This window comes from Diplodia seriata, assembly GCF_021436955.1.
Source record: "Diplodia seriata strain FDS-637 chromosome Unknown scaffold_2, whole genome shotgun sequence".
NCBI classification, from domain to species: Eukaryota; Fungi; Ascomycota; class Dothideomycetes; order Botryosphaeriales; family Botryosphaeriaceae; genus Diplodia; species Diplodia seriata.
This window is the reverse complement of record NW_027117309.1, coordinates 1,759,188-1,785,845: the sequence shown is the minus strand read 5'-3', so window position 1 is coordinate 1,785,845 and position 26,658 is coordinate 1,759,188. Positions and strand designations below refer to the sequence as shown.

At 55.8% G+C, this 26,658-nt stretch overlaps 8 protein-coding genes across 8 annotated transcripts; 3 read left to right on the top strand and 5 right to left on the bottom strand.

Moving 5' to 3' along the window:
• Window positions 1-2,766: 2,766 nt before the first annotated feature.
• Window positions 2,767-5,761, bottom strand: SLS55_001922 (uncharacterized protein; the record flags this gene model as incomplete). Its single annotated transcript, XM_066773410.1, has 2 exons — window positions 2,767-5,536; window positions 5,757-5,761. 2 exons carry the CDS (start codon window positions 5,759-5,761, stop codon window positions 2,767-2,769), a joined length of 2,775 nt encoding a protein of 924 aa, XP_066635977.1.
• Window positions 5,762-9,413: 3,652 nt separating this feature from the next.
• On the top strand, window positions 9,414-12,096 carry CEX1 (Nuclear aminoacylation-dependent tRNA export pathway component; the record flags this gene model as incomplete). Its single annotated transcript, XM_066773409.1, has 4 exons — window positions 9,414-9,536; window positions 9,589-10,653; window positions 10,704-11,080; window positions 11,136-12,096. The coding sequence occupies 4 exons, from the start codon at window positions 9,414-9,416 to the stop codon at window positions 12,094-12,096; spliced, it is 2,526 nt and encodes an 841-aa protein (XP_066635976.1).
• A 769-nt stretch (window positions 12,097-12,865) lies between these two features.
• Window positions 12,866-13,630, bottom strand: hus5 (SUMO conjugating enzyme Hus5; the record flags this gene model as incomplete). The annotated part of the gene is made up of 4 exons (XM_066773408.1): window positions 12,866-13,119; window positions 13,214-13,237; window positions 13,309-13,469; window positions 13,596-13,630. 4 exons carry the CDS (start codon window positions 13,628-13,630, stop codon window positions 12,866-12,868), a joined length of 474 nt encoding a protein of 157 aa, XP_066635975.1.
• A 1,537-nt stretch (window positions 13,631-15,167) lies between these two features.
• Window positions 15,168-16,323, top strand: PEX19 (Peroxisome chaperone and import receptor; the record flags this gene model as incomplete). Its single annotated transcript, XM_066773407.1, has 3 exons — window positions 15,168-15,174; window positions 15,316-16,169; window positions 16,225-16,323. 3 exons carry the CDS (start codon window positions 15,168-15,170, stop codon window positions 16,321-16,323), a joined length of 960 nt encoding a protein of 319 aa, XP_066635974.1.
• A 199-nt stretch (window positions 16,324-16,522) lies between these two features.
• SLS55_001918 (uncharacterized protein) lies at window positions 16,523-17,252 on the bottom strand (the record flags this gene model as incomplete). The annotated part of the gene is made up of 2 exons (XM_066773406.1): window positions 16,523-16,999; window positions 17,079-17,252. 2 exons carry the CDS (start codon window positions 17,250-17,252, stop codon window positions 16,523-16,525), a joined length of 651 nt encoding a protein of 216 aa, XP_066635973.1.
• Window positions 17,253-18,035: 783 nt separating this feature from the next.
• SLS55_001917 (uncharacterized protein) lies at window positions 18,036-18,587 on the top strand (the record flags this gene model as incomplete). The annotated part of the gene is made up of 1 exon (XM_066773405.1): window positions 18,036-18,587. One exon carries the CDS (start codon window positions 18,036-18,038, stop codon window positions 18,585-18,587), a length of 552 nt encoding a protein of 183 aa, XP_066635972.1.
• Window positions 18,588-21,023: 2,436 nt separating this feature from the next.
• SLS55_001916 (uncharacterized protein) lies at window positions 21,024-21,549 on the bottom strand (the record flags this gene model as incomplete). The annotated part of the gene is made up of 2 exons (XM_066773404.1): window positions 21,024-21,154; window positions 21,213-21,549. The coding sequence occupies 2 exons, from the start codon at window positions 21,547-21,549 to the stop codon at window positions 21,024-21,026; spliced, it is 468 nt and encodes a 155-aa protein (XP_066635971.1).
• A 3,457-nt stretch (window positions 21,550-25,006) lies between these two features.
• On the bottom strand, window positions 25,007-26,467 carry PCT1 (choline-phosphate cytidylyltransferase; the record flags this gene model as incomplete). Its single annotated transcript, XM_066773403.1, has 3 exons — window positions 25,007-25,457; window positions 25,537-25,887; window positions 25,989-26,467. 3 exons carry the CDS (start codon window positions 26,465-26,467, stop codon window positions 25,007-25,009), a joined length of 1,281 nt encoding a protein of 426 aa, XP_066635970.1.
• Between the last annotated feature and the right edge of the window lie 191 nt (window positions 26,468-26,658).

The window sequence follows — 26,658 nt, the reverse complement described above, 5'->3', positions numbered from 1 at the left end:
TCGTCTCATTCTGTGCATACAGCTAATAAGTAGAGGCAATAGCACTGTCGCAAGAGTTGATTAAGCTTGAGACTTTGGAGTCTTAAATAACAAGGCCAGCCGGGCTATGTGTGAAGCCAACATAAAATAAAGCCGGGAAAATAATGCTTATGTGGCTTCTTTGCAGCTGAGCGCCCCAACTAATCCGCAGGAAACTGGACTGATCGCATAGAGGTAGTATTACATCCTTGCACCCACTTAACTCCACGATCACGATGAGCATTCCAGAAACCTGAAAGGGCACTCTTGTACTATCTCTAAAATCCAGAAATGCTACTTCACTGTGTTCTCTGCGACAGTTTGGTTTCTACACGTTAGAACTCCCATATTAGTGTGAAGTTAAATGGAGAATAGAGCATCGATATCATTAACGAATACTATCAGCACCATTAGATGTTGCTGTTGAATTGCATATTTGCTCAGACGTTACCGAACCTCACTCATGCGAGGCAACACAATAACGTGTAGCATCTTGCGTGAAGAGAAAAAGTGAGGGGCAGGTCCGCTGACGGAGAAGTGTGCATTGGATGCGTAACGTCCAACACTGGAAGCGCCATTGGGGTGGTACCGGGCAGAAAGTACTGGGAGCTCAACATCTCTTAAATGTAGTGGTCCATTAACTGCCGATTTCCGTTAGCTCACCTGAGTAGGGGTTGTACACAGACTGTAATCACCTGGCGTGCCACGACCGGAGAAGCTGTCTGGATGAGATTTGCGGGCGGTAAAAAGAATGCGGGACGATTTCGCTATAAACACAAGAGCTTAAACCCAGTCACTCGATACAGCACGGACGGTCTCAGAGCAACAAGGTCAGTCATCCTTCGAGACCCGCCGTTTCACTGATGTCCCAGCACTAGATCAGCAACAACCCACTATCCCATTTCCCCTTTCCCCGACGCAGCTACAGTATCAGATCGTCTTGATACCCCCCAGACCCAGCACTATTGGTCAAGCGATAGAGAACAACATCGTAGAGTGATTATGCTGAGCACCAGCATGAAGGAGTATTGGTGGAGAACGCGCTGGGTGGCCGAGGACGAAAACTCCAAGAGTGCAATAGAATAAGGAACCAACAGGGGAAGAAAGTACTTCTAGACATTCTGAGACAGATTTTTCTGACACACACCTGCAACACACATAGTGCTGTGGTTCGTAGGTAGGCGATGATCCAAGCATTCTCATTTATATTTTCAGAAGTAGTCTCGCAGCCACATGAGAACCGCATGCACATGCAGCAGCGCAAAGGCGCTTCCGACATGATGCCCAATTGTTCGATTGAGTCAAGTGAACAAGTGAGGGCGGCAGATGATGAGCCACGTGAGCCCGATGCAGCCGCGTTGGACGACCCGCACCGACGAGTATAAGAGACGGCCCTTAATCTGCACATATACTCTATCAGCAACGATCTGGCGATAGAGGCGAAAGGATCGCAAACACCAAGGGATAAATGTTACTTCTGGGTGCTCCTTCTTCGCTCTGGAACTGCGGTGACTCCCTTTTCCGGTCCTCTCCTCTGTTGCCATCCCCGAGACATAGTGGAGAAAAGAAATCAAAACCACGATTGCTAAGCATCGGCATCATCGCCTGCTCCTCAGCATCAGTATCATGAGTTCTTGATGACGAGCTGCATGAGTCTTCAAGTCCGCAGAACTCCGGCCGGACCCAGGCCGCAAGCGTGAGTGCATATCCCGGAGAAAGGAGTGTAACGACGTTTCCAAACAGGGGGCGAGAAGACGACCGCACTCGCTGCTGTCATTCGTGTGGTCGACAGAGTACAGAACCGGAATTGAGCTGCCGTTTCCCATACAGATGCCACTATGGGGGAGGCAGACAAGCACTTGCAGGCACAAAAAAGCCTACTTTTATAAGATTCCACACCCGCCGCCCCCAAGCCCGGCCCAGCCCAAGTCTACCGTATCAGCCGACCAACCGCCAAGTCCACAGACCACATGCCATCCTTCTTGCGCGCCATGCACTTCCCACCAGCTTTCGACTTCAAACAGGAGCAAGCCGCTCCCACATCACGAAAGCAACCCCCATATGTACAAATATATACGCAAAGGCACCACCATCCACTGGAGACCAAGCACATGCCCGAAAAAAAAAACGAAAAAAAAAACTCCATATCATTCTCCCTGGGCGCCCAACCTCAATCCACCAACTCCTCCTACCGACCGCTATGCCTACTTCCAATAAAAAAAAAGGGTGGGAGGCAATCTGCTTTCGACTCAAAGTTCCATACAAGGTATATAGCGAGAGGGGGGAAAAAAGGAAGAAACAACCGAAAAGAAGCAGCAAAAAAGGTATATCACTTGCCAAAAGCAAAAGAATTGGCCCCTCCTCCCGCATCTCTGTCGAGAACCCAGTTGTACCCTGCCGTACGTACGGCAAGAAAGAAAAAGAAAAGCATGTAAGTGAAAAAAATGTACCACTCGTGAGAACACGAGCCTTTCCCTCCAAAGTGCCAGATGCCCATGTCATACCACGCGGTGCCACGCTATGCCGCAATAAACCGTTTTGTGGCTCCATAAATGAAAAAGAAACAAGTAAAAACCGGCACCCTCTAGGAAAACGCCGTGAAAAGAGAGAGAGAGAGAGAAGGGGGACCCAAAGCCATGTATCAGTCAGTCAGCCTCCACCGGTATTTGTTCATGCCGCCGCCCTACGACTCTCCCCTTCGTAGGAATTAATGCCCTTTTCACCTCCTCCCCAAATGACCGCTTTTCATCACTTCAACTCTCCCGGAACGTTCCTCCCCACCTTGAAGATCTTCTTCGCCCGGGGCCTCCGCCCGTCCAGCCCCACCGTGCCGTCCCGGAACGCCAGCCGGCCCTCGTAGATGGTCGGCACGAAGTTCGTCGGCAAGCCCAAGAGCTCCTCCAGCGTCTCGAACGTCTCCGGCCTCTCCTCCATCATGTCCGCCTCGTCGTTCGACGGCGTCACCCACCCCTCCCTCCCCGTCTCATCCGTCGACGACGCCTGCGTCTGCGGCGCGTCCGGCATGTCCGTGTCGTCGTTCGGCTGCTGCTCCGAGTTGGGCCGCCGCATGTAGTAGTAGTCGGCCGCGTCCAGGTTGGACCGGGCGCTGTCCGCTCTCGACCCCGCCTTGCCGCCGCCGCGACTGGAGTTGCTATATCCGCTGCCGGGACGGTCAGAAGGAGGTGCCTTGTATGTCTTTGGGAGAGGGCGCTCCACCTCGATGTATAGGGCGTTAGGCGACCGGTCCAGCCGCGCGTATGCCAGATTCTGCCCGAAGCGCGCCTTGCGGCTCGGACGGGCTTTGATCTCCGCAATCTTCGCTTCGCGGTCCCAAAGCTCGTTGGCCGGGTCGTAATCTGGTGCCGCAGTCCAGAGAGATTTAGATTCGTACTTTGCGTTTTCCTGTTCCTTTCGGATGAAAGCACGGATAGCCTCTTGCTCTTCGGGTGTAACTCCTGTCTTTTGCCTCTTCGCCGACCGTTCGGTGGTGGGTGTGGGAGCGCTTAGGGTTGCCGACGCGGGTCCCGGTATATCTGCTGCCTCCACGGCTGGTCCATGTGCGGGTGACGGTGTGAAAAGCTGCCTTTCTAGGTCGAGGGTTTCAGCCGAATCCTGTTTAGCCGAATCCTGTTCAGCCGAATCATGTTCAGTTGAATCCTGTTCAACTGAATCCTGTTCAACTGAATCCTGCTCAGTTTGGACGGGTGAGGTTCGAGGGGAAGACTCTGTGGGTTGCTCCTCTGCCAATGCACTTGGTCCAGTCTTGCGCGGAGACACATGATTTGAGGGACTCAAAGGCTTTGGGGGCGACGTTTGCTCTGACGCCTCGCTCGTTTCGACGGGGACCTTGGGCCGTTTTGGAAGATGCTCAATATGGCGCGACAGGCCGGAGAAGCGCTCTTCTGGCCGGTTCAAGCCACATGCCGTATCCCCGGCTCCGTTACTCTCATCCGAAGTGCGAGGCCCGAATGCAATGCCAATTTTAGGCCCGCGACCCTCCTTTAGGTAGAGCCGCAATTTGTCAGTGTCCAGGTCAAAGAACAAGTTCGGGACGATCTGACGCTTCGCCTCTTCAGCGTCAAGTTTTTCTTGCTCAGCAACAAATTCCGAAGTAAGGATGTCCCAAATGGTAGCCGGCACATAGACGCCGGCTTTCTCGTCCTTTGGCCATAGTGACTTGACCAGCCGGCACTTCCACCACTCTGCTGCCTCTTTTGTGAGGAACCACTGCACGAGGACAGCATAGCCAGGACCGTCGCGTCGCTGCCTTATTTCCTCGATCTGGGCGATGGTCTGCACCAACGGTTTGTGAGTGTAATCAGCGAATCTGAAGCGATTTGGAAGAGGAGCCTTGATATAGTCGCCAACAAACAATCTCAAGCCGTGCTTCCGGAAGGACTCGACTTCAGCGAGCTGTGTCCACTTCTCGATGGGGATGTCTTTGAACCCAGCAACAATATCACGCCCATCGGCATCGTACGCAACTCTGTGTCGCTTAATGAACATGGGCGGGTCTTCCGTGTGCATGGACGTCTTTGAGCTCTCCTTCAGTGGCGGCGCTGGTTTTGCGGCGGACGTGCTGGGAGCGCCACGAGCAGGTTTAGGGGCATCATTGAGCTCTTTACGGCGCTGCGACAAGCCGGGCTGCGACGACGTCTTACTCAGGCTCTCTCGCACGTCGTCGAGGCCCTGTCTGAAATTTGGTACCCAGTCGGGTGCAAGCATCCAGCGGGAGAGCTGCCTGGAGCCTTCGGTAATGGGCTCGGTTTTGGGAAACTTCACCTTCTGCTGGCTCAGGGTGGCGGCTATGCTGCTTCTCTGGGTAGTGTTGTGGACGCTGTAATTCTCGACGTTGTCGGCGATCCACTGGTGGACTTGGGCGGCAGTCATGCGATGATCGCGCGCTTCAGCGAGGGCAAAGCCTATCAGGTCTGGCCAGCTGAAACTGCCGGGCAGTTTGACGGGCGGCTCAGCGGCATTGGCGACTTTGCGGCCGACGTTGGGCCGCACACCTGACCCGGCACTGCTGCGACTACGTCTCGAGTCTGAAAGTGCATTGTCGGATTCCATGCCCGCGGCGTCGTCATTGTTGATGTTTTTGTTGACAGGAGAACCCGGTCGGCGCTCTAGCTCGTTCGCCTCGACGCTCGGGCCTCGGCTAGGCGTCAACCGCCTCGTCTCCGCCGCCTCTTCGCCGTGTGTCACCTCTACATCTCCCTCTTCGTCGACCGTTGCGGCTGATGTCATCTTCCCCATCCTCCCCATCCTCCCTTCAGACTCACCAGACGTCTCCTTACCACCGTGCTGATCTTCCGTTTCTGATTGCGACGACGGTGAACGGTCAGCCCGCTCGGGCTGCTTGCCAATCTCGGCCGTGGGCTTTTTGGGTGGTTGCTTGCCAAGTGAGGGCTCGTGGTGAGGCTGAGGAGTTGGGTTCGTTGGTGCAGCAAGCCCGTTCTCTTGGGCTTTTTCCCGCTGCAATCTCAGCCGCCAGATTTCTTCCGCTGTCCCAGCCGATCTACTAACGACGGAGCCGTCCTCTCTGCCGACTTGTTCCTTTTTGCACCGGGCGCTTGAACATGTCAGCTATCCTTGGCCTTGAAATCATGCGAGTGCGCCAACTAACCAGGTTGCATCCGCCGCCTTCCCTAGCGCTGAGAACAGTGGCTTCCCACACATGCTGCACCGTGGTCGAGAGCTGAGCTTCTTCTCCGGCGGAGACCCTGGTACCTCTGGACCGCATTTGGCAAGCTCGTGGGAGACGTTGCTCGCGACCGGGACCGTTTGATCCCCCCGTATTTCCGTCTTCTCCCCTAGAGATGCCTCATCGATGTCGAGGGAAAGGTCTGGTATCTCCGGTGAAAGGTCCGCTTGGTTCATGTCCCAAGGTGCTGCGCGATTCGCATCACCTTCTGAAGAGGCTATCGTGGTTCTGGTTTTCTCGGATGCTGAAGCTTGAGAAACTGGTACACCAACATGGGACCCAGACATTGGTATCGCTGCTTCCGCATTTGCCGTAAGATATTGTTTCGTATTTAGTTCCTCTAGATCCACAAGAGTGTCGGCATGAGATTGCATGTTGCGCGTAGGTTCAGTGGCTCTTGATGTGTTAATGTTGCCGTCGTGCTCCTTTGTTGGATGCGTGCCTGAGGAATGCTTGTGCGCCTCTGGAGGCGCGGCAAAACCATGCTGGAACACAAATCAGTCTTTGAATTGCAGGAATAAAGAAGGGTGTACATACAGTTCCGCCGGGCCTGTTTCGCAGCCGTGGATCTGAGATTTTACCCTGCCAGCTCGAACTTCTGCCTGTGTATGCTTCTCGCGCTCCGCTCTGGGTCGCCTGTGCAGCTTCGTCGAAATTTCGAGCCGAGGCCCCCATTCGGATCTGCCCAGTTGGCTGGCTCCCCACCTTTCGGGTGCCATTCTGCGGACTCACAGACCGAAATATCGTTTGCCCTGAGTTTTTTGTTTGCACCTTTTGCTGGGCCGGGTTTGATATCGTCCTTCCTTTCTTGATGCAGTAATTGCATTGCCATGGAGCCCTGATAGCATGTCAGCAGTGTTCATATTTTGGGGTCTCTCCTTTGTCTCACTTGTCCTCGCTCAGACGAGGCTGCGGTTTTCTGCATCGTGCATGGTAACGTCGAGGACACGTTTTGCAGTCGCACGCTGGATCGTAACTTGCGAAGTGGCTACCCTTACACTCGGCACAGTAAGACCTCGCTCTGGTCGTTGCAGAAGAGATTTCAGACGGTGGTATGGAGATCTCATCATCAGCCTTTGTACGCAGATGCGATGCAGAGAGGCCATCGAAAGGTAATGGCAAGCTCTTGAATCTGCTTTCAAATCCTTCGAGCGATTCTCCCAGCTTCTGAACGCCGTTTTCGTCGTTAATCGACAGGCGCTTGGATGACACTTCTCCGTCAGTGCGGAGCTCCATGTGCAATGTATACTCGCCAAATAGCGTTGAGTCGTTGGCGCGCTCATAGCATTGTTGCAGATCTTTTCGTCCAAAGACGTCGTCAGGAAAGAACAGGTAATATCCGTTCGCCTCCGCCTTGACAGAGACGTTATGGATGTCTTTCTTAGAACAAAATTTCCGTAAGTGCGGGATGGTTGCCGGCACGAACGGCAGATATGAGCTTGAGATGAAGATATGGGGCCTCTCCTTCAGACGGGCGAGATCCTCGTGTGGTATGACATCGGGAATTTTGTCCTCCACAGCTTTGTCATATAATATCCGCTGGGCAGCGGGCGCTTGTGGTGGACGGGGTCGAGATTGAAGTTTTGGACCACGAGGAACCCCTGGGAAGTCTTTCTTCTGACCCACGGAGCCTGCGTGGTGTGTGGATTCGTGATCTCCACTGGGCCTTTTGGGCGCAGCACTAGAGACCTCGTGTGGCCTAGGTGGGAATACACCTGCTACCGAATTCATCTGCCGCAGCTGCTGCATCGGCCGCCTAGCCTTGTCCAGACGGCCATCATACTTTGATGTATTTACGCCATTGTGCAGGTCTTGACCTGGAGATATGGATGGCCTTCTGGCAGCTGAATACTCGGCGCTTTGCTTTGTTTTAGCCGAGGACAAAACACTGGGCCGACGGTCGTCATAGTTGGGCCTGTACGTATCTCCTCGCCCTAGCGCCGGCGCATTTTTATCCAGTTGATGCCTTTCCGACCGAAGCGACAAGTCGTCTTGGTCGTCTCTTGGCCTTTTCGACATCGAGGCCAACTTTTTCGAAGATTTAAGCAGACTCTTCGTGTTAAGAATCGTGCTGGCAACCTCGATATCTGCAACTATCCAGTCTGCCTTGTCGGAGTCTTCTTGGTCCCAACGAAGTCTGTGGTCGCGGGCAATGTCACAGGCCGTTTTGAAAACTTCAAAATCTTTGATGTACCAAGCCCCTTCAAATCGCCTTGCATCAAGCTCTTGAAGTATCTCACTATGCAGAATATCACACTGTGTGCCGAGAAGCTCCTCTACGTTGACGTTCGGCCCGGTCTTATTGACGACGAGTATTGACGCGGCGTTATCACGATAGCGGTGGATAATCCAGTACGGGCCTGTGTTGTCGAGAGCAAGAAGAGTTCTTTCAGCAGGCCGACTCATGAATGCCTACTTCGAGTATCGGCAGAACTAACAAGTCGTGCTTACTCGGCCGAGAAGGCCCGCTAGCGCCTGTTGCAGTTCGTTCAGCAAGGTGATAGCTTTTCCTAAGAAGCACCAAAGTTAGCAGGTTTTCTGCAAGCTGTTTTCTCTGTCGAAAAGGAAGAACGTGTGTATGCCGTCTCAGATCTTTTCAGTTTGATTTGATGATCATGTCGCGTCCCACGAGGTTCCGCGCTTTCGTCGCCTGAAGACAATAGGCACCTCGGCTACTCAAGCGAACAAGCTAGCCCATGATACCCAGGATTGGTTTTGGTCTCCTAGAACCTGAAAGCAAGGTGCTGGCGGTTCCTAGGTGTTTGCGACTGCCATTAGTTCGGACCCATTGAGGCTACTCAAGGGCCAGAACTCCAATAAGTCGCTCAATCTGCTTGGCTTGATATCCTCTTCTAGGTTGGAATCCGAATGCCAATGAAGGCATACGAAGTCGGGTAAAGAGTCCAATCTAGGGCCATCTGAGCTGCCGAATCGCGATGAGAGCGTCCTAAGCAACCAACTGTCGTACAAACGAGTCCAGCCGGAACCATCGTTAGGAGTGTGTGCGATCGGACCTTTTACCTAGACATCATTGACGGTGGCGAGCTGACCGCGTAGCTTCTCGAAAAGCCTCGCAGAGCAGGGGGAGAATAAGGAAACAGAGAAAGCGTTGCCATACCTAATGTTCGTTCGGCCGCCAGTAGAACTGTGAAGTGTCGACAGTAAAGGTCGTCCAAGACAGAACCCTTCCGGCGACCGAATCAAAGAGCTTGGTAGAAGCGGTCACAAGCATGCAGCGAGGCGCGTGGACGAGTAAGTGACGAGAACCTCGAAGAAAGCGTCATGGGGCCACACGAGGACACGCGCGGTTGCGAGCACTGACTAGCGCGACGTTTGGCCGAAAAAGGTGCAACGGGGGACAGAGATGCTCCGAACCGAACAATTGAAGCAGCGGCGGCGTCTACTGTTGTTGGGACGGCAGCGCCCGGAGAAAGCGGGCGGCAAGTCGATTTGGTCAGCTGGAAGTGGGCGGGTGGTGAGAAGAGGACGCGGGCGCCGGCGGGCGTCGAGTCGACGTGCACGAGAAGGCGCGAGCGGACCGCTAGGCGCTACCCCCGAAGCGGGAAGGCGTGCCGCGGCTATCGATAAGGGCAGCATCGCAACTCGTGTCCGCGTCGTGGGGCTCCGTCATGCCCACTGCCGTCCCCTTGCCTGACGATCGCCTCCCTCAATCCGCTCGCCAAGCACCGCGATGGACTTCCTCAAGTCTGCGGTCGCCTCCGCCATCTCCAAGGGCCCCGCGTTCGGCTATTCTTTCGGCGACAGAGTCGACGTCGATCAGTCAATATGGACGCTCTACAATGGCACGAAGCGCGTACGACACAGAGACCCCTTGCGCACATGGGATGCTAACACGCGGCGCGCAGGATGACGGCTCGAAATGTAGCATCTTCTCCTTCGACATTGCCGCGAACAAGTCTTGCTTGCCTCTTGCGAAGAACGCGCTTCGCAAACTGCGCACCATCAGGCATCCGGGCGTTATAAAGGTACTGGACACGGTGGAGACGGAGACATATATCTACATCGCAACTGAGCGCCTCGTGCCCCTAAGTTGGCACACGCGTCGCAGAGCGCTCGCCCAGGAGACGATCAAGTGGGGCCTGCACAATGTTGCCAAAACACTCAAGTTCCTGAATGGAGAAGCTAGCTCGGTACATGGTTGCGTCCGCGTCTCGTCCATATTCACGGGCGAGAGCGGCGAATGGAAGCTTGGTGGTTTCGACATCCTGAGCTCCATGAAGGAGGACGATGCTGTCATCTACAGCTTTGGGGGCCTGGTGCCAGATGCGAACCGCTACGCGCCACCGGAAATATCAAAGGGAGGCTGGGACGTGATTAAGAACAACCCGATTACCGCCATAGATGCATACGGGTTTGGCACAGTGGTGTTCGAAACCTTCAATGGCAGCTTCCAGGGAACAGATCAGCTGGGCCAGATCAAGAGCATCCCACCTACGATGCAGCAGAGTTACAGGCGACTAATCAACCCAAGCCCCAAAGCTCGATCGAGTGTTGGCCAGTTCCTGGATCAGGGTCAGCGTGCGGGTGGGTTCTTCCAGACGCCCTTGATCTCCTTGACAGAGGGCATTGAAAACCTCGGCTTGAAGGGCGAGGTTGAGAGAGATGAGCTGCTCAGCCAGCTCGAAGATGTCTCAGACGACTTTCCCGAGGAGTTCTTTAGGATGAAGGTTCTCCCAGAACTGCTGAAGTCAGTCGAGTTTGGCGGTGGTGGACCCAAGGTTTTTGGTCTAGTCATGAAGATTGCCTCGAAGCTGGCGGATGAAGAATATGACGCTCAAATTACTCCTGTCATTGTCAGGCTCTTCCAGAGCCCAGATCGAGCAATACGCGTCTGCCTTCTTGACAATCTTCCATTGATGATCGACCACTTGTCCAACAAGATCGTCAACGACAAGATCTTCCCCCAGATGGTACGCTGAGTGCTCCAAAGTGGCACCGTGCTTGACTAATATATACACAGGTCACGGGCTTCTCAGATACCGCACCAGTGCTCCGAGAGCAGACAGTCAAAGCAGTCCTCACGGTTACGCCTAAACTCTCTGACCGGATCGTCAATGGAGAACTTCTGAGACATCTCGCCAAAACAGCCAACGACGAACAGCCGGGCATTAGAACCAACACCACAATCTGTTTGGGAAAGATTGCTAGGAATCTTGGAGCAAGCTCCCGCACCAAGGTCCTGACTGCTGCTTTTGGCCGCGCTCTGCGCGACCCGTTCGTCCATGCAAGAAACGCTGCCCTGCTGGCCCTGGCCGCGACAGTCGATCTTTATACTGAGGAAGACTGCGCAGCGAAGCTCCTTCCAGGCATCTGCCCGTCACTGGTTGACAAGGAAAAGTCAGTCTCCCCCATCCTCAGCATCATCCTTCTCCATACTGACTCCCCACTCCAGACTTATCCGCGACCAAGCGAACAAAACCATGGACATCTACGTCGCCCGCGTCCGCAAGCACCAAACGACCATGCCCGACACCGTCCTGCCCCCGACCTCGGCCGCCACCTCCACCGGCGGTGCCGCTATCCCGCGCATGTCGACCCCGCAACAAGACAACTCCTGGGCCGGCTGGGCCATCTCGTCCTTCACGAACAAGCTCACCGCCGCGACCGGCGACATCCAAGCCACGGCCAACGGCGGCGGCGGTCTCAAACCCGACGCAACAGCGCCGCGCTCCTCCTCCACCCCACCAACAACCATCTCCACCACCACCCGCCCCACCTCCTCGACCGGAACCGCTTCCACCCTCCACCGCCAAACCCTCAACAAATCACACACAATAACAACAACCTCCGCCGCCGCCACGCTCGCCCTCTCCCCCGAAGCCGAAGCCGAAGACTTCGGCGCCGCATGGGGCGATGACGACGACGACGCCTTCAACAACAGCAACGACCAAGAAATCGAAGCCGACGACGTCGACGACCCCGCCGATGCCTGGGGCAACAACCCTAACGACGACGACGACAACGACCCCTTCTCCACTCCCACCACCACCACTACAGCAGCAAAGGCCCCCGGCGTCCCCTTCGACGACAACGGCGAGCCCGACTTCGCCGGCTGGCTCACCGCGCAAACCAAGGCCAAGGCGGCGGGCAAAAAGAAGCCGCTGCCGAAGGGCTTGGCTGGATCCGGTAGACCGGGTGCCGGGCCGCGGGCGAGCTCGACGCCGACGACGACGACGAGTGCTGGTGCGAGGAAGTCGGTCGTTACGGGGCAGGCGGTGAGGAAAACGACGGGGGCGGCGGCAAAGGCCGAGGAGGAGAGGAAGAGGAAGGCGGAGGAGGAGGCGAAGAGGAAGAAGAAGGAGGCAGAAGAGGAGGAGATGGAGGATGAGGGGTGGGGGGATGCGTGGGAGTGATTGTGATTGTGATGTGATGAGAGAGAGATGAGGTATGTAGGCAGACAGACAGGGCGAAAAGCGGGGGTGATTTGGGCATTTCTTTGGGCGTTTTTGGGGTGGGGGATGGATATCCTTGTCGGTGACCTGACTGACGGTAGAAATAATGGAGGGGGAGATGGATGGCTCCAGCGCGCTAAGTAGGTAGACTGCTGTTAAGATTTTCCAATTCTCAGGCAGAACGTTAATGATATCACATTGGGTAGCCCTCCCTGCTGTTGCAGTGTCATAATCTCTTTGTGATTTTATCGCCCTACGTCTTGAATAAAATCGGTGGCTGCACTGATGGGATGAGGAATGCACAGGGTCCTCGCTCCATTCCTTGTCCCCAAGTAGCAGACCACCCATCATTCCCTTATGTAAAAGCAAAGCACCAATTCCCCATTGCAACCCCCGAAACTGACTCCCAGACCGAAACTCGAAAACCAGAGTGTCTCTCTGACGCCGAAGAGCGCCGGAAACCGTTTGAACTGCACGTGACCCCGCCTCAATTCTAACTGCGTCCCGCCGTCCTTTTTGGTCATTTCTCCTCACGAGAAAAACAGACCGAAGAGCAAATCATTGATCGATCACCCCAGCTGCCGTAGAAGCCCAGCAGCGGCGGTGACGCTGTCCCACACAGATCCATCCCCTTCGCCCAGAGCGCTGTCGACGTGCGGTACGCCATCGGGGCCAGGCCGTTTGCAACAACCAACGCCGCCCGTCGTCGCAAAAGCAAGCGGGCGGCACGCTAGTGGCCGGAGTTCTCCTTGACGATCTGCTTGACCTTCTTCTCGTAGGCAGTGCGGTCCTTCTTGAACAGGTTGAACGCGTCGGCCTGGGCTGGCGACTCGGGGTTCGGCTCGTCGAGCAGCGACTGGATGCCCAGCAGGATCTCCTTGACAGTGATGGCCGGGCGCCAGCCCTCCTCCTCGTTCAGGATCGACAGGCAGACGGTGCCGGACGGGTAGACGTTGGGGTGGAAGAGCGGCGGCACAAATTTGCCTGCGGAAAGCAAACCCCAGGGTCAGCTAAAGTCTTGCGGGGTGTGTGCGGGATGGAATCGCCCGTTGGTGGATTCGAGCGGGCGGTGGCTTACACTTCGGCGGCTTGGTGGGGTACTCTGCGACGGCGGTGACGTGGTTAGCATGGCAGACGGCGACGGCGAGGCCGAGGGGGCGCGCAATGTCTTACCCTCCGGGAAAGTCACTTCCAGCTTGAAGACGCCGCCCTCCCAAATGGTGCGGTCCTTGCCGGGAATGGCGCATTCCCACTTCCTCAGGTCGAGCACGCCTTGGGAGTTCTTCATGGGACGGGCGACGAAGCCGAAGGGGTGGTCCTTCCGCCACTGCTTACTGTTGTTATCAATGAGATCAGGATTGTAAAGAATGGCGGAGAGCAGCTCGGGCGGCGGGCGGGACAAGTGGAGGCAGGAGGCGCATCGTGCTGGAGCTGTGGCAGCGGAGCGGTGAGGCGCTTACCGTTCCTCTGCGAGGCGGGTGGTTGCGAGCGACATGGCGGCGGTGTTGGCTGTCGACGCGCTGTGTCGGCAAGGCTGTGTGAAGTTCCGAGTGCGCGGAAGTTGAGGTGCGTCTGCGAACGGCGTTAGTGGGCGGTCGACAGGCGAAAGGCGGGCATTGCTTCGCGGAGTGACTTACTAAGCGCGGACACTCGCAGTCTGAGTGGCGGCGGAAAAGGGAGGGTGAGGTCGGCGCGTGTTGGCTTGCGGTGGTGAGGGTCAAAAGACGACGCAGCGGGCCAGGAAGGCGGCCACAGCAAGCCAGCCTTAACGAGGGCCCGTGCCCTGCGGCGAGTCCGAGACGGCTCTTCCCGAGTCTTTCTTCAAACGTCGCAAGCAACAATTAGATCGAGTGGATGTAAACTTAGAAACACTGCTGCACCAACCCTTTGCCGATCAGACCCCATGCTCATGGGTATTTATATCTGACACCAACGGAAATCAACCAAAGAGAAGCCCTCGGGGCCCGCAACTCACGAACTAACAGCTTGATCGTCTTCCTCCATGAAGATGCTCAAACGACATGCCCTTGCTTGCTCTGATTTACAGCCAAATCATGCATCATCTCCCTCGCTCAATCACTGCCGAGCCCTGGTCTCTCTATTATATGAGACACGCGTCTTCAGCCCGAGACACAGCTCTAAGGACCGGCATCTTGTTGCCGTGTCTCCATCCAGTCTGGCGAGACACCCCATACCCGTCCAAATCCTTGTGCCAGTGAGGCTTCACAGTACACCATGTTCTGCCAGGACATATTGCAAAGCTTTCTTGCACAAAGCTCTCTTATGTCGACATCAAGTAACAAGCTGAGTGTGATATACCATGCATGGGTTCTGAACCGTGGTACTTTTGAGGATATTATTAGCGACTTCCGACATGATGTAGCCACTGTCATTTCAATCCATTCGTCAGAGATTGATTTCGTGTCAGAAGACGCCCGTACGACAGAGCTGTAGCATTCAGGCAGGCGCGAAAGAGCTGACTCTCTGTAAAATATACCGTAAATTGGCAGACATATTTCAAGGTCGAGATAGAGAGAAGAAAAAGCAAGAGTTGGAATCCGACGGAACAATAGCCACGTTAGAGAGCTGGGATGCGGCAGGCTTCTCGCTAACGTGAGACATGACCCCAGCAGTCGTTGGTGGAGTTGACGTGTCGACGTGCGATTCAGCTCCTCCCCCTCGCTCGCCCAACGCCTCTTCCCCACACACCGCCTTGGGACTTGGCCCGCGCACACAAGCCTGCGTGCCGTGCCCCACCAACCGCCTGTGAGCGCGTGCGGGCGCGCCAAACGAACCGGTCTCGGTCCCCGCCGGCATCGACGCAAAGGTCCCTCGGCATCTCTTGCTTGTCCCCATCGCAAAAACACCCGAACAATCTGTCGCACCACCACCCCCACCTCCACCCATCATGGCGGATCAAAAGGACCCCGCGAAACAAACCGGTGCGGCGGCGTCCGCGCCCGCGCAGCCTCCGGCGCAACAGCGCGTCGAAGACATTCCAGACCCAGACGAAGACGACCTGGACGATCTCGATGGTCCGTAGCGCACACTCTCCCTCTTCACCTCACATCTTCCCGCAAAGAAAAGAAGAAGGAAAGAAAAAGAAATAGCAAATCGCAAATCGCACTACCACATACTCTACATTGATATCAACACCTCACTCACTCACCCCCGCCGCAGACGTCCTCGACGAATTCTCCGCCACCAAACTCGACGACGACAAAGTCCCCCCCGCAGCAGCAACAGCAACAGCGACAGCGACAGCGAAATCCCCGCCGGGCGCACCAGCAGCAGCAGCAGCAGCATCAGCCGAGGATGGCGGCAACGACGACAACGACGACGAGATCGACGAGGATGAGTTCGCCCGGCAGCTTCAGGCGGGCATGGCGGAGCTGCTGGGCGGGCTGGGCGACTCGCCGGAGATGACGCAGCAGTTGGAGAGCCTGGTGAAGGAGCTGGGCGCTGCCGGCGGCGGCGGAGGAGGAGGAGGAGGAGCGACCACTGGTAGTAGTGGCAGCGGCAGCGGCGTCGGGAGTGGTGGTGCGAAGGCGGCACCGGCGGCACCGGCGGCGGCAGCCGGGGAGAACAAGGCGGGCGAGGACAGGTTCCAAGAGCAGATCCGGCGCACGATGGAGCGGATGCAGGCGTCGGGCGAGCAGGCCAGCGCGGCCGCGGCGTCGTCGTCGAGCAACAACCCCGACGACATCCTCGCGCAGATGCTGGCCGAGATGGAGAAGGGCGGCGGCGCCGGCGGCGGTGCTGACTTCGGGTCGGACGAGGACTTCAGCAAGATGCTGATGGGCATGATGGAGCAGCTGACGAACAAGGAGATCTTGTACGAGCCGATGAAGGAGCTGTACGACAAGTTCCCCGGCTGGCTGGCCAAGAACAGGGAGACGACGGCCAAGGCCGACCTGGAGAGGTACGAGGAGCAGCACAGATGCGTCAAGGACATCGTGGAGAGGTTCGAGAGGCCTGGCTACACGGACGATAGCACGGCGGATAGGGAGTTCATTGTCGAGAGGATGCAGAAGGTATGTCTACTTACCTGTGTTGTCCCAGCGGGAACGTTGACTGACATGGGCGTAGATGCAAGCAGCGGGATCGCCGCCGCAGGACTTGGTTGGAGACATGAGCTCAGCACAAGAAGCTCTGGGCGAGTTGGATCAGGGATGCGCGACACAATAATAATTACGCGTTCGCGAGCTATGCTTCTGTATCTTTTGACTCCGCGAATCACACGAGTCCTTTCGATCCCCAATGCGCCGAACTCCAAGCTGATGGAGAAGCAAATGCTACAAACATACAGAGCCGCTTGTTGTGCGCCGACAAAAATGCAAAGGTCCCAAGCAAAAGTATGAACAACTGCGTCATCAACATGATCTTCTCAGCCGGTCATATCCATGGCGTCGCAGTCATGATTATCGACCATGTCGTTCTGCGTCATATGCGACGTCTGCTCGGCAGCCAAGTACTCCGAGAAGATGTTGTCATACTCATCGTCGTCGCTGGCATAGTGCTGGCTCGCGGCATCATCACCGTTGGCATTCGCGAGCCGCTCGTCCTCCTCCATCATCGCCAACAGAGCGCGCAGCTCCTCGTCCTCTTGCTGCGCAACCGCCTCGACCTCGGCTTCCGGGTTCTGGCTCCAGACCGTCTGTAGCGGCGAGGAGCGCACATAGTTGTCGAACACGCTCGGCACACCGACCGCCGACATCTGGCTGCTGCCGAGCATCGGATCGCGGTTCTCCGCATCCTCGTCCTGCTCTTCATCATCGTCCGACGGCTCCGGAATCCTGGGCGCTGATTGCTCGAGGCGCTGCTGCCACCGCCTCTGCTGCTTCATGTGGTCCAGTCGCTCGATCTGGTAGGAAGGCATCAGCGGAGAGGTCTTCGACGCGTCTTCCCGCGACGTCGCGCGAACGGGGGTTGCAATATCTTACCTGCTCAGCTCTACCGGCCCATCGCCGTTCGTCCCGGTCGTTGGCAACCTTCTTCAGGAACATGTCGCGCCGCCTTTCCCTGCCCGCGTCGCCGGCCGTCTTCTGGATCAACGGGTTGGGCTTCACGGAGCGCTGCGGGGGAGCCGGGGTAGAGGGTTTCGATGCTGAATCCATGGAGAAGGTGAAGACGTTGTGGCTGGTGTTCGTAGTGGGAGCGAGCGGCTGGCGGCGCACAACATTGGAGTGGCGGGGGGCGAGGGGTGAAGAACGCGACGGCATGTAGGCGTGCGAAGTCTGCGGTGCTGAAGGTATCCAGGCGAGCATAGTGGTTGTGCGGCAGCTTTGGGGTTGCGCGTCGTGTATGGGGGAAGGGAGGTGGTGGGTGTGGAGAGTGTGGAGGGTGTGGAGGGGTTGTGGGCGTGGAGGATGAATGGAAAGACGCGCCAGTGATGATGTTGTTGGAGAGACGCGTTTGCGCGTTAGCGCGTTAATTGCGCCGATGTTTCGGCGATCTGATAGCTCATCGCGCTATTTCCGGGCGGTCTGTGCAGACGCGCTCTCTCGGTCCACTCGCAGCGACGCGTTTCTCCTCGCCTTGGTCTGCCTCACGCCTCCTCAGGACTCGACCCTGACTTGTTCCACCCGCATCTGGTGCCCTGTGCCGCTTGGCTTCTATTGGGACCACGAGAGTGCGACAGGGCGCCAAGCCGCAGCAATTCTGTCTAAAACCTACACAGCATGCTGCAGCCCGCAAGCGCCTGCGTTACCACCTTGTGGAACGCGAGCGTTCAGCAGAGAAAATTTCTACGGGCGCGCCAGAACAGAGGCCGCTTTCCCTCCTGCCTGGCCTGTTCTGCGGCCCTCTATAGTCCATGATATTCCTCGCCAGTAACAAGAATCCACCCAATTCGGACCAGCGCTCTTCCACAGCTATCCCATGTGCCGAAACTGACCAAAATGGACCGTCTTGCGGCGTCGTGTGCTCAAGTCGCCCATCTGGGGTTCCGGCTTGCCAATGAGGCCAATGGCTATTCTGAAGCCATCCCCGACGCGGACAGCCGAATCAAAGACCTTGCGAAAGACGTCGAGTTGACTGCAGAAGTGTTCCAAGGCGCGAGCACAGTCCTGGATGACGCAGACATCAAGGCTGTACTAAATAAGAACGCCGAGACCACGGTGCGGACTGTTCTCGAGGCCTGCCGTGGCATATTCGGAGACCTTGACGCCATCCTGGAACATGGACGACGGAGCGAACAGCCTTGGCCCTTCGAGCCGCACAGATTCGAAATGTTCAATGCCGACCTCGACATGAAGAACGATACGATACGGCTTCTTCTGTTGACGCTTCAGCTTGCTTGTCACGGGATGCCTGTGGACTCTCCCGACCCGAGCGACGATGATCAACTGCAAAGAATGGCGAAGCTGATCTCTGCCATTGAAGCATCCGCGAGGAGGTTCGACGCAATTCGTGCCAATGTAATTTCCGTAGATGAGATTTCGTTGACGTAAGTCGTGGTTCCAAATATTCGGCATATAGTCAGTTAACACAACGCTCAAGTGCATCGTCTGAAGGGGCCATCGGCATGCCCGATCCGATGGGTAGTACCGAGTTCACATATATTGACGACAGTCCACCGTCTCCTGTCCAACCAGCAGCGCTGTTTTCTGCGTTTTCTGACTCAGACAACGCGGTTCCGGAGGACGTACATGTCGAAGCATTGTGTACAGAGGATCCAATTCACGAGACATCGGGTCTGACGCATGACCTCAAGAATTGCATCGAGCACGTGAGGGGAGTATTGCACCACATCGAAGAGGCAAAGGCTTCTGGTAGCGACACTGCAGCCTTAAATTCCACCGAAGCTTGGGATCTTGTGCATGCGTTCGCCCGCACTTCAGTAATTCTCGAAGAATTCATCGCCGGCAAGAGACAGCCAGCTCGATCGTCCAGACAAGAGTCTCACCAAGGCTCACTTATTGCAAGTACTGGGTTTGGCAGCTATTGTCCCCCGTGTCATAAAGGAATGAGAAAGCGGTGGGCAAGAATCGAGCGAAAATTCACGGAGGAGGTTAGGGGAATGAACTCACGGATTGATCTATCCGTGAGTTGGGTCCGCGTCCGTCTCCAGCAACGCATGCGTACTCCTCTCAGCTTTCAAAGGCCCGAAAAGCTTCCTATCAAGTTTGTGGATGTCCTTGGCCGAAGATTCAACTTTCCTTGGAAGTCCTGCTGCTCGTGGAAGGTATGTTAAGAGATGATATATCTCCCCCATTCGGACGCACTAACGTTCAGAAGGGCATGGAGGATCTTATCAAACAAGCTTTTGCCTTGGATCCTTCCGCCTGCCGGTACGTGTACAGGGGTCAATATCACCTTATCGGGCCTGACGGAGCGATCATCCTACCCATTCTCTGGGCGACTACTGTTCAGCCCGGTTGGATGGTCACCATGCAAATTCCGCGCTTCGACTTCCATGCTCCTGACAAAACACCGTCCCCTCGTCAACGGGTACCACCCTTTCGCGATCCCTGGACCGGTGCCGATATCGGTCGAGGCCGTTCCTTGACTCGTCGACGCAGTCTTTCTCCAATTATTATTGACGTCGTGGAAGGTCCAACGGGCGTTGAGGTTGTCAAGCCCGGCGAAGCTGGCCCTCGCCCGTCACTGTCAATGAGACCCAACTCGGAACCGATCCTTCAGTCCCGCCGGACTGCCATAAGCGCTCCCCACCCAGTCGGAACCACGGAAAGATACCCGGAGATCCCCACTCTACCGATTTTGATCGATGTATCTCCGAGGCCACGTACAAGGGGTAAAGAGACAGACAGAGGCCTGGACAGAGCTCGGCGTAGTATGTCTCCGGTACCACCTCCGCCGCCGCCTCCGCCGCCGCCGCCAGCCGCCATCAATGTCGACGATGATATGACTGAAGTGCGAGTGCTTTCACCGGATAGCTTGTATTCCGATGTACACACCGGGAGCTGCAGCAGTTCCGACACCGAGGAATCTGTCTTAGACCCTCTTCGAGCTTGTGACGTTCCCAGTACGGCTGATGAAGCGTTGAAGAGATGGACGAATGTTTTTGACTAAAATATTTCATTGTTGATGTTCGTCTGCAAAAGCATTGCCTAATTTGCATAGGCTCCATTTTGCTTTGCTCTAATCACGGCCTCATATTACACGTTTCAATATCTTACGAAGAAATTTCCTTCTAATGAATAATTTTGGCAGTTTGCAATGGTTTACATCAATCAATTTCCATCAATTATTGGCATCGAATAGTAGGCTTACAATTTTGCCCCATAGGGTAATAGCTTTTCGTTCATCGATACAGATCCTCTAAGCAACGTTGTAAGCCTACACGATCCAACTGCGGATATTCTCGACGAGAGACATCGACCTCCTAACCAGTGAACCAAATCGAATTTCTGCAGAGACGCCTCTCGTGCATCCTTGCTCTCTCGTGGGCCACATGCCCAAGCTCAGACACGAGCGCATGTCCACCGATATGACATGACCACTGCGGCCCCTGCCCCACCTGGCTTCACCCTGCCATGTCATCCTCAGGTGAGTCAACCATTCCGAAGATCGGTGCGTGATATGTGCGCTGACACACGAAGTAAAGCTGCAGTTGGTAATTGCCGATAGGCCTGCGGATCCGTACGAGGGAGCTTGTCGTCCACGGCGATGAATAGCGCCAAACTCTACGCCTGGCTAAGGTAGCGCGCGTCTATTGGGTAAGGTGAACATAGGCCGTGAGCGACGTCGACCTTTAAGAATGCGATCTCCTAGTCCGGACGACCACGCGTGACATTCGCAGATGTCCAGAGTACTTGTCAAGGATTGCTGCCAAGAAGCACAAGACATTCCAGCTTTCGGTGGGATGAACGAAGGGAATGGCGACACATCCCATCTCTGCCGATCGTTCTTCGCATTCCTGGACTTCATGACTTGCCCAACTCCTTTGCAGCCATCCATCGCGTCGGATCATCGATCGGTCGATCGGGCAAATCCTCATACCGGACCTCGAAGTCGAAGTCCTCTTCCATCATGAGAGTCTCCCGAACGCGCGATGCTGAGTGGTTGTTAATACACGTTGGCGCTGACCTGGCAGGTTGTATGTGTGTACATACATTTTATGGAGAGCACCAGATCCTCGATTTCTCGACGCCTGGCCTCGGCATCGTCGATGATGGTCTCGACGAGATCCTCTTCCGGTTCTGCGTCCGGCCGTGTCGAAGTGCTTGCGGCTTCCTTTGTGCCGAACGAGACGGTGGCTGTGGAAGGTTTCGAAGCATGGTCGACGATGGGCGCCTGGCCCGAACGACGGGCCGGCGCGGCGACGAGCCGATGCAGTGCATCGCGAGACATGTCCTGCGATGTGCTCGGCACCGGGGCAGCGAGCGTCTTCGCAGACGAGTTGGTAGCGACGAGGACGAGCGCTGCTGACAACAAACCCGACGGCTTCATCTTGGAAAAAGAGCAGGCGGAAAACGGTTATGCAACAAACGTCAGGAACAACGCTCAAAAAAAGAAGGAGGAGGAGGCGTCAATGGGGGCGAGATTTAATGTCGAGAAATGCAGCGCCATGGGCTGTTCATATACGAAGCATGCGCGTTCCAGAACCCCCGTGGCGGGCGCGGCTGCGATGAGCGCGAGGCGTTGCCCCACGTGTGCTAAGCGTTCCGCCGTATGGGCACTGGCTGCATTGCCGTTTCCGGAAAAGGAAACGTAGCGCCCGGCGGAGGCGAGCTGCGGCGCAAACTAGCTTGTCTCTCGATACGGCTGCGCAGCTATTGTGGGTGTGTGTGAAGAAAAGGAAGGCAGTTGAGCTCTCGCGCGCGGCTGCGGCCGAGCCGAGGAATTCGAAACATATTTCACCTCGTCCTTTGCGGCGCATGCGGCGTTGTTGCTCTGCGTTTGTGGAAATTGTCGGGCGATCGCGAGTCGTCGGCGGCTACCGGCTGCCCTTGCACCTGCTCGTTCGGCTTGTCCAGCTCGCCGAAGGAATGGAGACCGGCGGCCGCATCCGTGATCATCTCCAGTATTACTTCAAAAGTAAAAGGATGAGGATTTACCCTGTAGAGTACCACACAAACAGCCATTCTCTATACATAGCTGCAGCCAATCTCCGCGTAGTAGGATCTGAAACTGGTAAGACTTGGCGAGAGTTGTACTGCATGCGGCTGTCGTCTCGGACGCTACCTGTCCGGCAGTCACGACCATACCCGGGAGGCTGTGTCCCGCTTCAACCAGGGCACCTCTGACCTTACTATCCCCCATCCTCGTTGTCGTCTTGTCAAGCTCGACCCTGTTCCACCGAATCTCTAACAGTTTTCTGCTCGGCTCACGTCATATTCGATAAGGTAGTCCTTGGCAATAACCTCAACTGTCACCAATGACAACTCCATTCCCTCGAAGCAACCACTCTTTTTGCCAGCCAACCACATTCCTTGAACTTATCAACATGGACGACCCGAAACGCCACAAGAAGCACTCTTGAAAATCAGCATAATCCAGTTGGTGACCCTAGTGTTTCTCGAACAGACACCGTTGTGAAGACTATATATTAGAGGAATGTGGAGAAAAATTCTTACCTTCAACGCCAATATTTACACTAAAGGACAGTATTAGCCCTATGCCCAATTCGAAACTATCCAAGGAAGACACGCCCTTCCTCACGCGCAAAAAAAAAAAAAAATCCAACTTTCGCAAGGACAAGGGCCTACCACCAGTCCTATTTCACATTTCCACAGTCCGCACCAGAACCACCACCACCCCCCATCCCTCAACCACACACCCTCATCATTTCAACAACCCAACGCTCTTCCCCCTCTTCCCCTTCATCTTCCCGCCTCCCCGACCACCAAACCCACCAACAGACCCACCACCACCCCTCAAACACATCCCACACGCCGCCCCAGTCGGCGCGACTAACACGCCCCTCGAGCCCTGCGGACAAGCTTTGGGCAACAACAACAGCGACGGGCGTACCGGGGACGACGATGATGATGATGACGACGGCAACGTCTTCGCCTGCTCGCAAAGCACGTAGTACGGGTCGCATGGGTAAGGCGGGCAGCCACAGAGGCAGTGGGCGAAGGTGATGTGGCACATGGTCTACTTTTTTTGCCTTCTTTTTTTCTTCTCTCCCGCCCTTTGCTTGTTTGCTTCTGCCTTGCTTTTGTGGTGGTGGTGGTGGTGGTAATGAGGATGATGATGGGCTACAGCGACAGTGTTGATCAAGTGTTTGGTTGGTTGATTGGGAAGGATCCGTTTGCAGTAGTCGCGATGGGTAGGTGGTGGTAGCCCGTTTCGTTTCGGGATGGGGATAGGCAATGCCCGTGTGCGAAAAAAAGATGGATCTTTCAAGTGTCCGTCGTCCGTCCGTCCAGGGACGAATTCCGCCGCCTTTGTTGCGCTGAGATGGGGAAGGGGGGAAAAAAAAAAGGAAAAAACTGAAGACTCTGGAGATCACAGAAAGCAGACCATCCAGAGATGTTGTTTTGGTCGTAGTCTACGCAATAGCAACATGCTCACATACGGCCAGTTCCCTTTTGCGCAATCGACAACACGCGCGCACGCACACACACTACCAGGCAAATGCGACAACTTACCTGCAAGTCTCGGCTGCCGGCAGCAAAGAAGGGATGGCAACAGGCGGAAACGTGCAGCAGCAAAAGCACCAAGCACCAAGCACCAAGCACCAAGCACCAAGCACCAAGCACCGGTACGCAAAGCATCAGCAGCATCAGCAAAAGCCTCTCGATCATCCTGCTCCTCTCCCTCCAGGGAAAGATCAACCTCACTCTTCACTCCTTTCCTTTCCTCCTCCTTCCCATGCTCTCGCATTTGCAGAACCGAAAGATCAAGCGCAAAGGTCCAAGAAGCGGGCAGGAAAAAAAAATTCGGACCATGCACCGCACGCAACGCGTGCATGCAATAATAAACGCAAGAAGCCGCCGCGGCGCACACGCACACGCACATACAACATCCACCGCATAAACGGGGAAACACAAAGCCCAGACAGAGATGCATGCTCCAGCCGCTGCGGATCTTACAAGCAAAGACGACAGACAGACATATACTGGTAGGTATAAGCAACGTTTTGAAAAAAAAAAATCATTTTGAGTATTCTTCTCCTGTTCTCCCTCAGAAGAAATACATACCCACACAACTAACTAACCAACCAACCAACCAACCACCCACCGTGAGAGAGAGAGAGAGAGAGAGAGAGAGAGAGAGAGATTGTGGGGAAATGGGACATACAGTCGCGGAGACAAGAGAAACAGAAAAACTGCACATATATGTTTCTTGCCATACCATAAAACAAACCGCACAGCATCACAGACTAGAAAGAGAGAGAGAGATGGAAACCAATTAATTCCTCATGGGCATCCAAAAATAATAATGATAATAAATAAAGGCAGACAAAACCACCACCACACTCATTAACAGACAAACCGTAACAACAACAACCAAGAGCCCAAGAGGGAAAAAAAAGTCTTTCGTTTTCTTTTCGTTTGTCCAGTCTATGTAAGGAAAAGAAGTTAAAAACAGGAGTAGTGTAAAAGCAAAAACGTCAAATCAGAAGCTCGTATCCACCCACACACAGAGCAGCAGCGCGGTGGTGGTGGTGGCGGCGGCGGCGGCGGCGGCGGGAGTCATTAGGAAAGAAGCTGTGTGTCCCACTTATAACTCTCTTCCCGCCTTTCCCAACAGCTTCTTGATAATTGTTTTTTTTTGTTTTAATGCCGCGCCGTCCCCACTTCAGTGCTAGCTTTCCCGTTCCTCCCGACGGGGCTCCTGGGACTCCTTTCGCCGGAGCTCTCCGGCTCGCTGTCGCCCGGGCTGGTGGGATCGCTTTCGCGCAGATTACGTCGGTTACGTGCCATCTGGATTATTGCATGTCAGTGGCGAAACTTTCTCAACGGACGGCGGGTTGGGAATGAACAAAAGAAGACGATAAAAACGGTGCACGTACCCATCCTCTGACGCTGCTGATCACGCCCAAGTTGTATCCGGCCGCAAAGTCGCTCGCCCGGTCGTTGTTCGAGCCTCTCAAGCCGCCCGTGGTGTCCAGGTGGCTGAGGTGCCGCTTCAGCGCCGGCGGCGTCTCCCGACTGGGCGTAGCGGCCGGGCTGCGGGCGGGGCTGGCGGGCCTGCTCCCGCTGATGTTGGTTTGCCAGAACTGGCGCAGTTCTTTGCCCAGCTCCTGCCCCGTCGTCGTCCAGTTGCTCTTGATGTTGTCCCGCAGCTCCGTCATGTTGCGCTTGATGTCCAGCTCGTTCTTCTTCAGCCACGACACGTTCAGCTCCTGGCGCGACGCGCCCCGCTTGAATTGCCGCTGGATGTACTGGTCGTAGTCGCGGACGATCCTGCCAGAGGCCGTGGTATGAGAATCATGCTCTTTCCTCTCCCTCCCCGCTCCATCGGAATTTCGAGAGAAAAACTTACTTCGTGATGATGCCAGTCGTGCTCAGACCCTCGGTCCGCTGCGTAACGAGGAACTTACCCTCCTTCTTGATGGAAGAATAGATATCGTCGCCCTCGTCCGCTCCGTACGGGATGTCGTCGTGTGCAACGTAGTCGATCTTGTGCTGCGCGAGGAACTCAGGCGACACCACCCACGGGCAGTCTTCAACCACCTCGTCCACCCACTTGCAGTGCCTGACGCTATCCGCCCGCTCGCGCGCCGACATAACCGTGAGTCCTTTTCTCTTGTGGGTTTCCTTGTCGCCTGTGACGCCCACGAGCAGATACGTGTTGGGGAAGGCCATCTTGGCTTGCTGGAGCTGGCGCATGTGTCTACATCATACCGTCCGCAATCAGCACTCAGTCACATCGTCACGCACCATTGAACAAAGAACGGGCAAAGAGCGCCAGGTCCGGAACCAGTGTGAACATACCCGAGATGGAACAGGTCGAAAACACCGTCCGCATACACACGCACCGCACGGCCCTCGGGCGGCGGGTTGGTTTTGTAGCCCACCGGATCGACCAGCCCGGCACGCGGCGGGTCGGGCATCCTCATCTTGCCCTTCTCGCCGTTCTCGCCCTCAGCGGCCTTCTCTTCGTTGGTCCGCTCCTTCTTCTCGGTGCGGGCGGCCTTGGCGGCCGGGGCATCGTCGTCGTCGTCCTCGCCGTCTTCGTTGTCACCGGCGGCGTCCGGCCTGCTGCTCGAGCGGCCGCGCTTCGTCGACGAAGAGGCGGCCGCGTTGCTCGTCTCCGTTTGCTGGCGCTGCTTCAGCTCCTGGAGGACCGGGTCCTCGGTGTCTTCGCCGGAGGCATCGCGGGACGAGGGCTGGGCGACGTCGACGGGCGCGGCGGCGCCTGTGGCTGCGGATGACGAAGACACGGTGTTGGTGCGCTTGCGCTTCGGAGCCATTGTGATGATGTGGGGGGGACTGGCAGACCTCGCTTCAGGTGGTTTGCGGGCAGGTTGAGTCTAGGGAGTCGGGAGGAAGCTTGCTGACACAACGTCGATTCAAAGTGACTGCGGGCATCAGGCGGTCAGTCCGTGGTCCGTTCGGCGTGGAGCAGCAGGCATTAGGAAAAACCGCGCATGCGGGGTGGTGG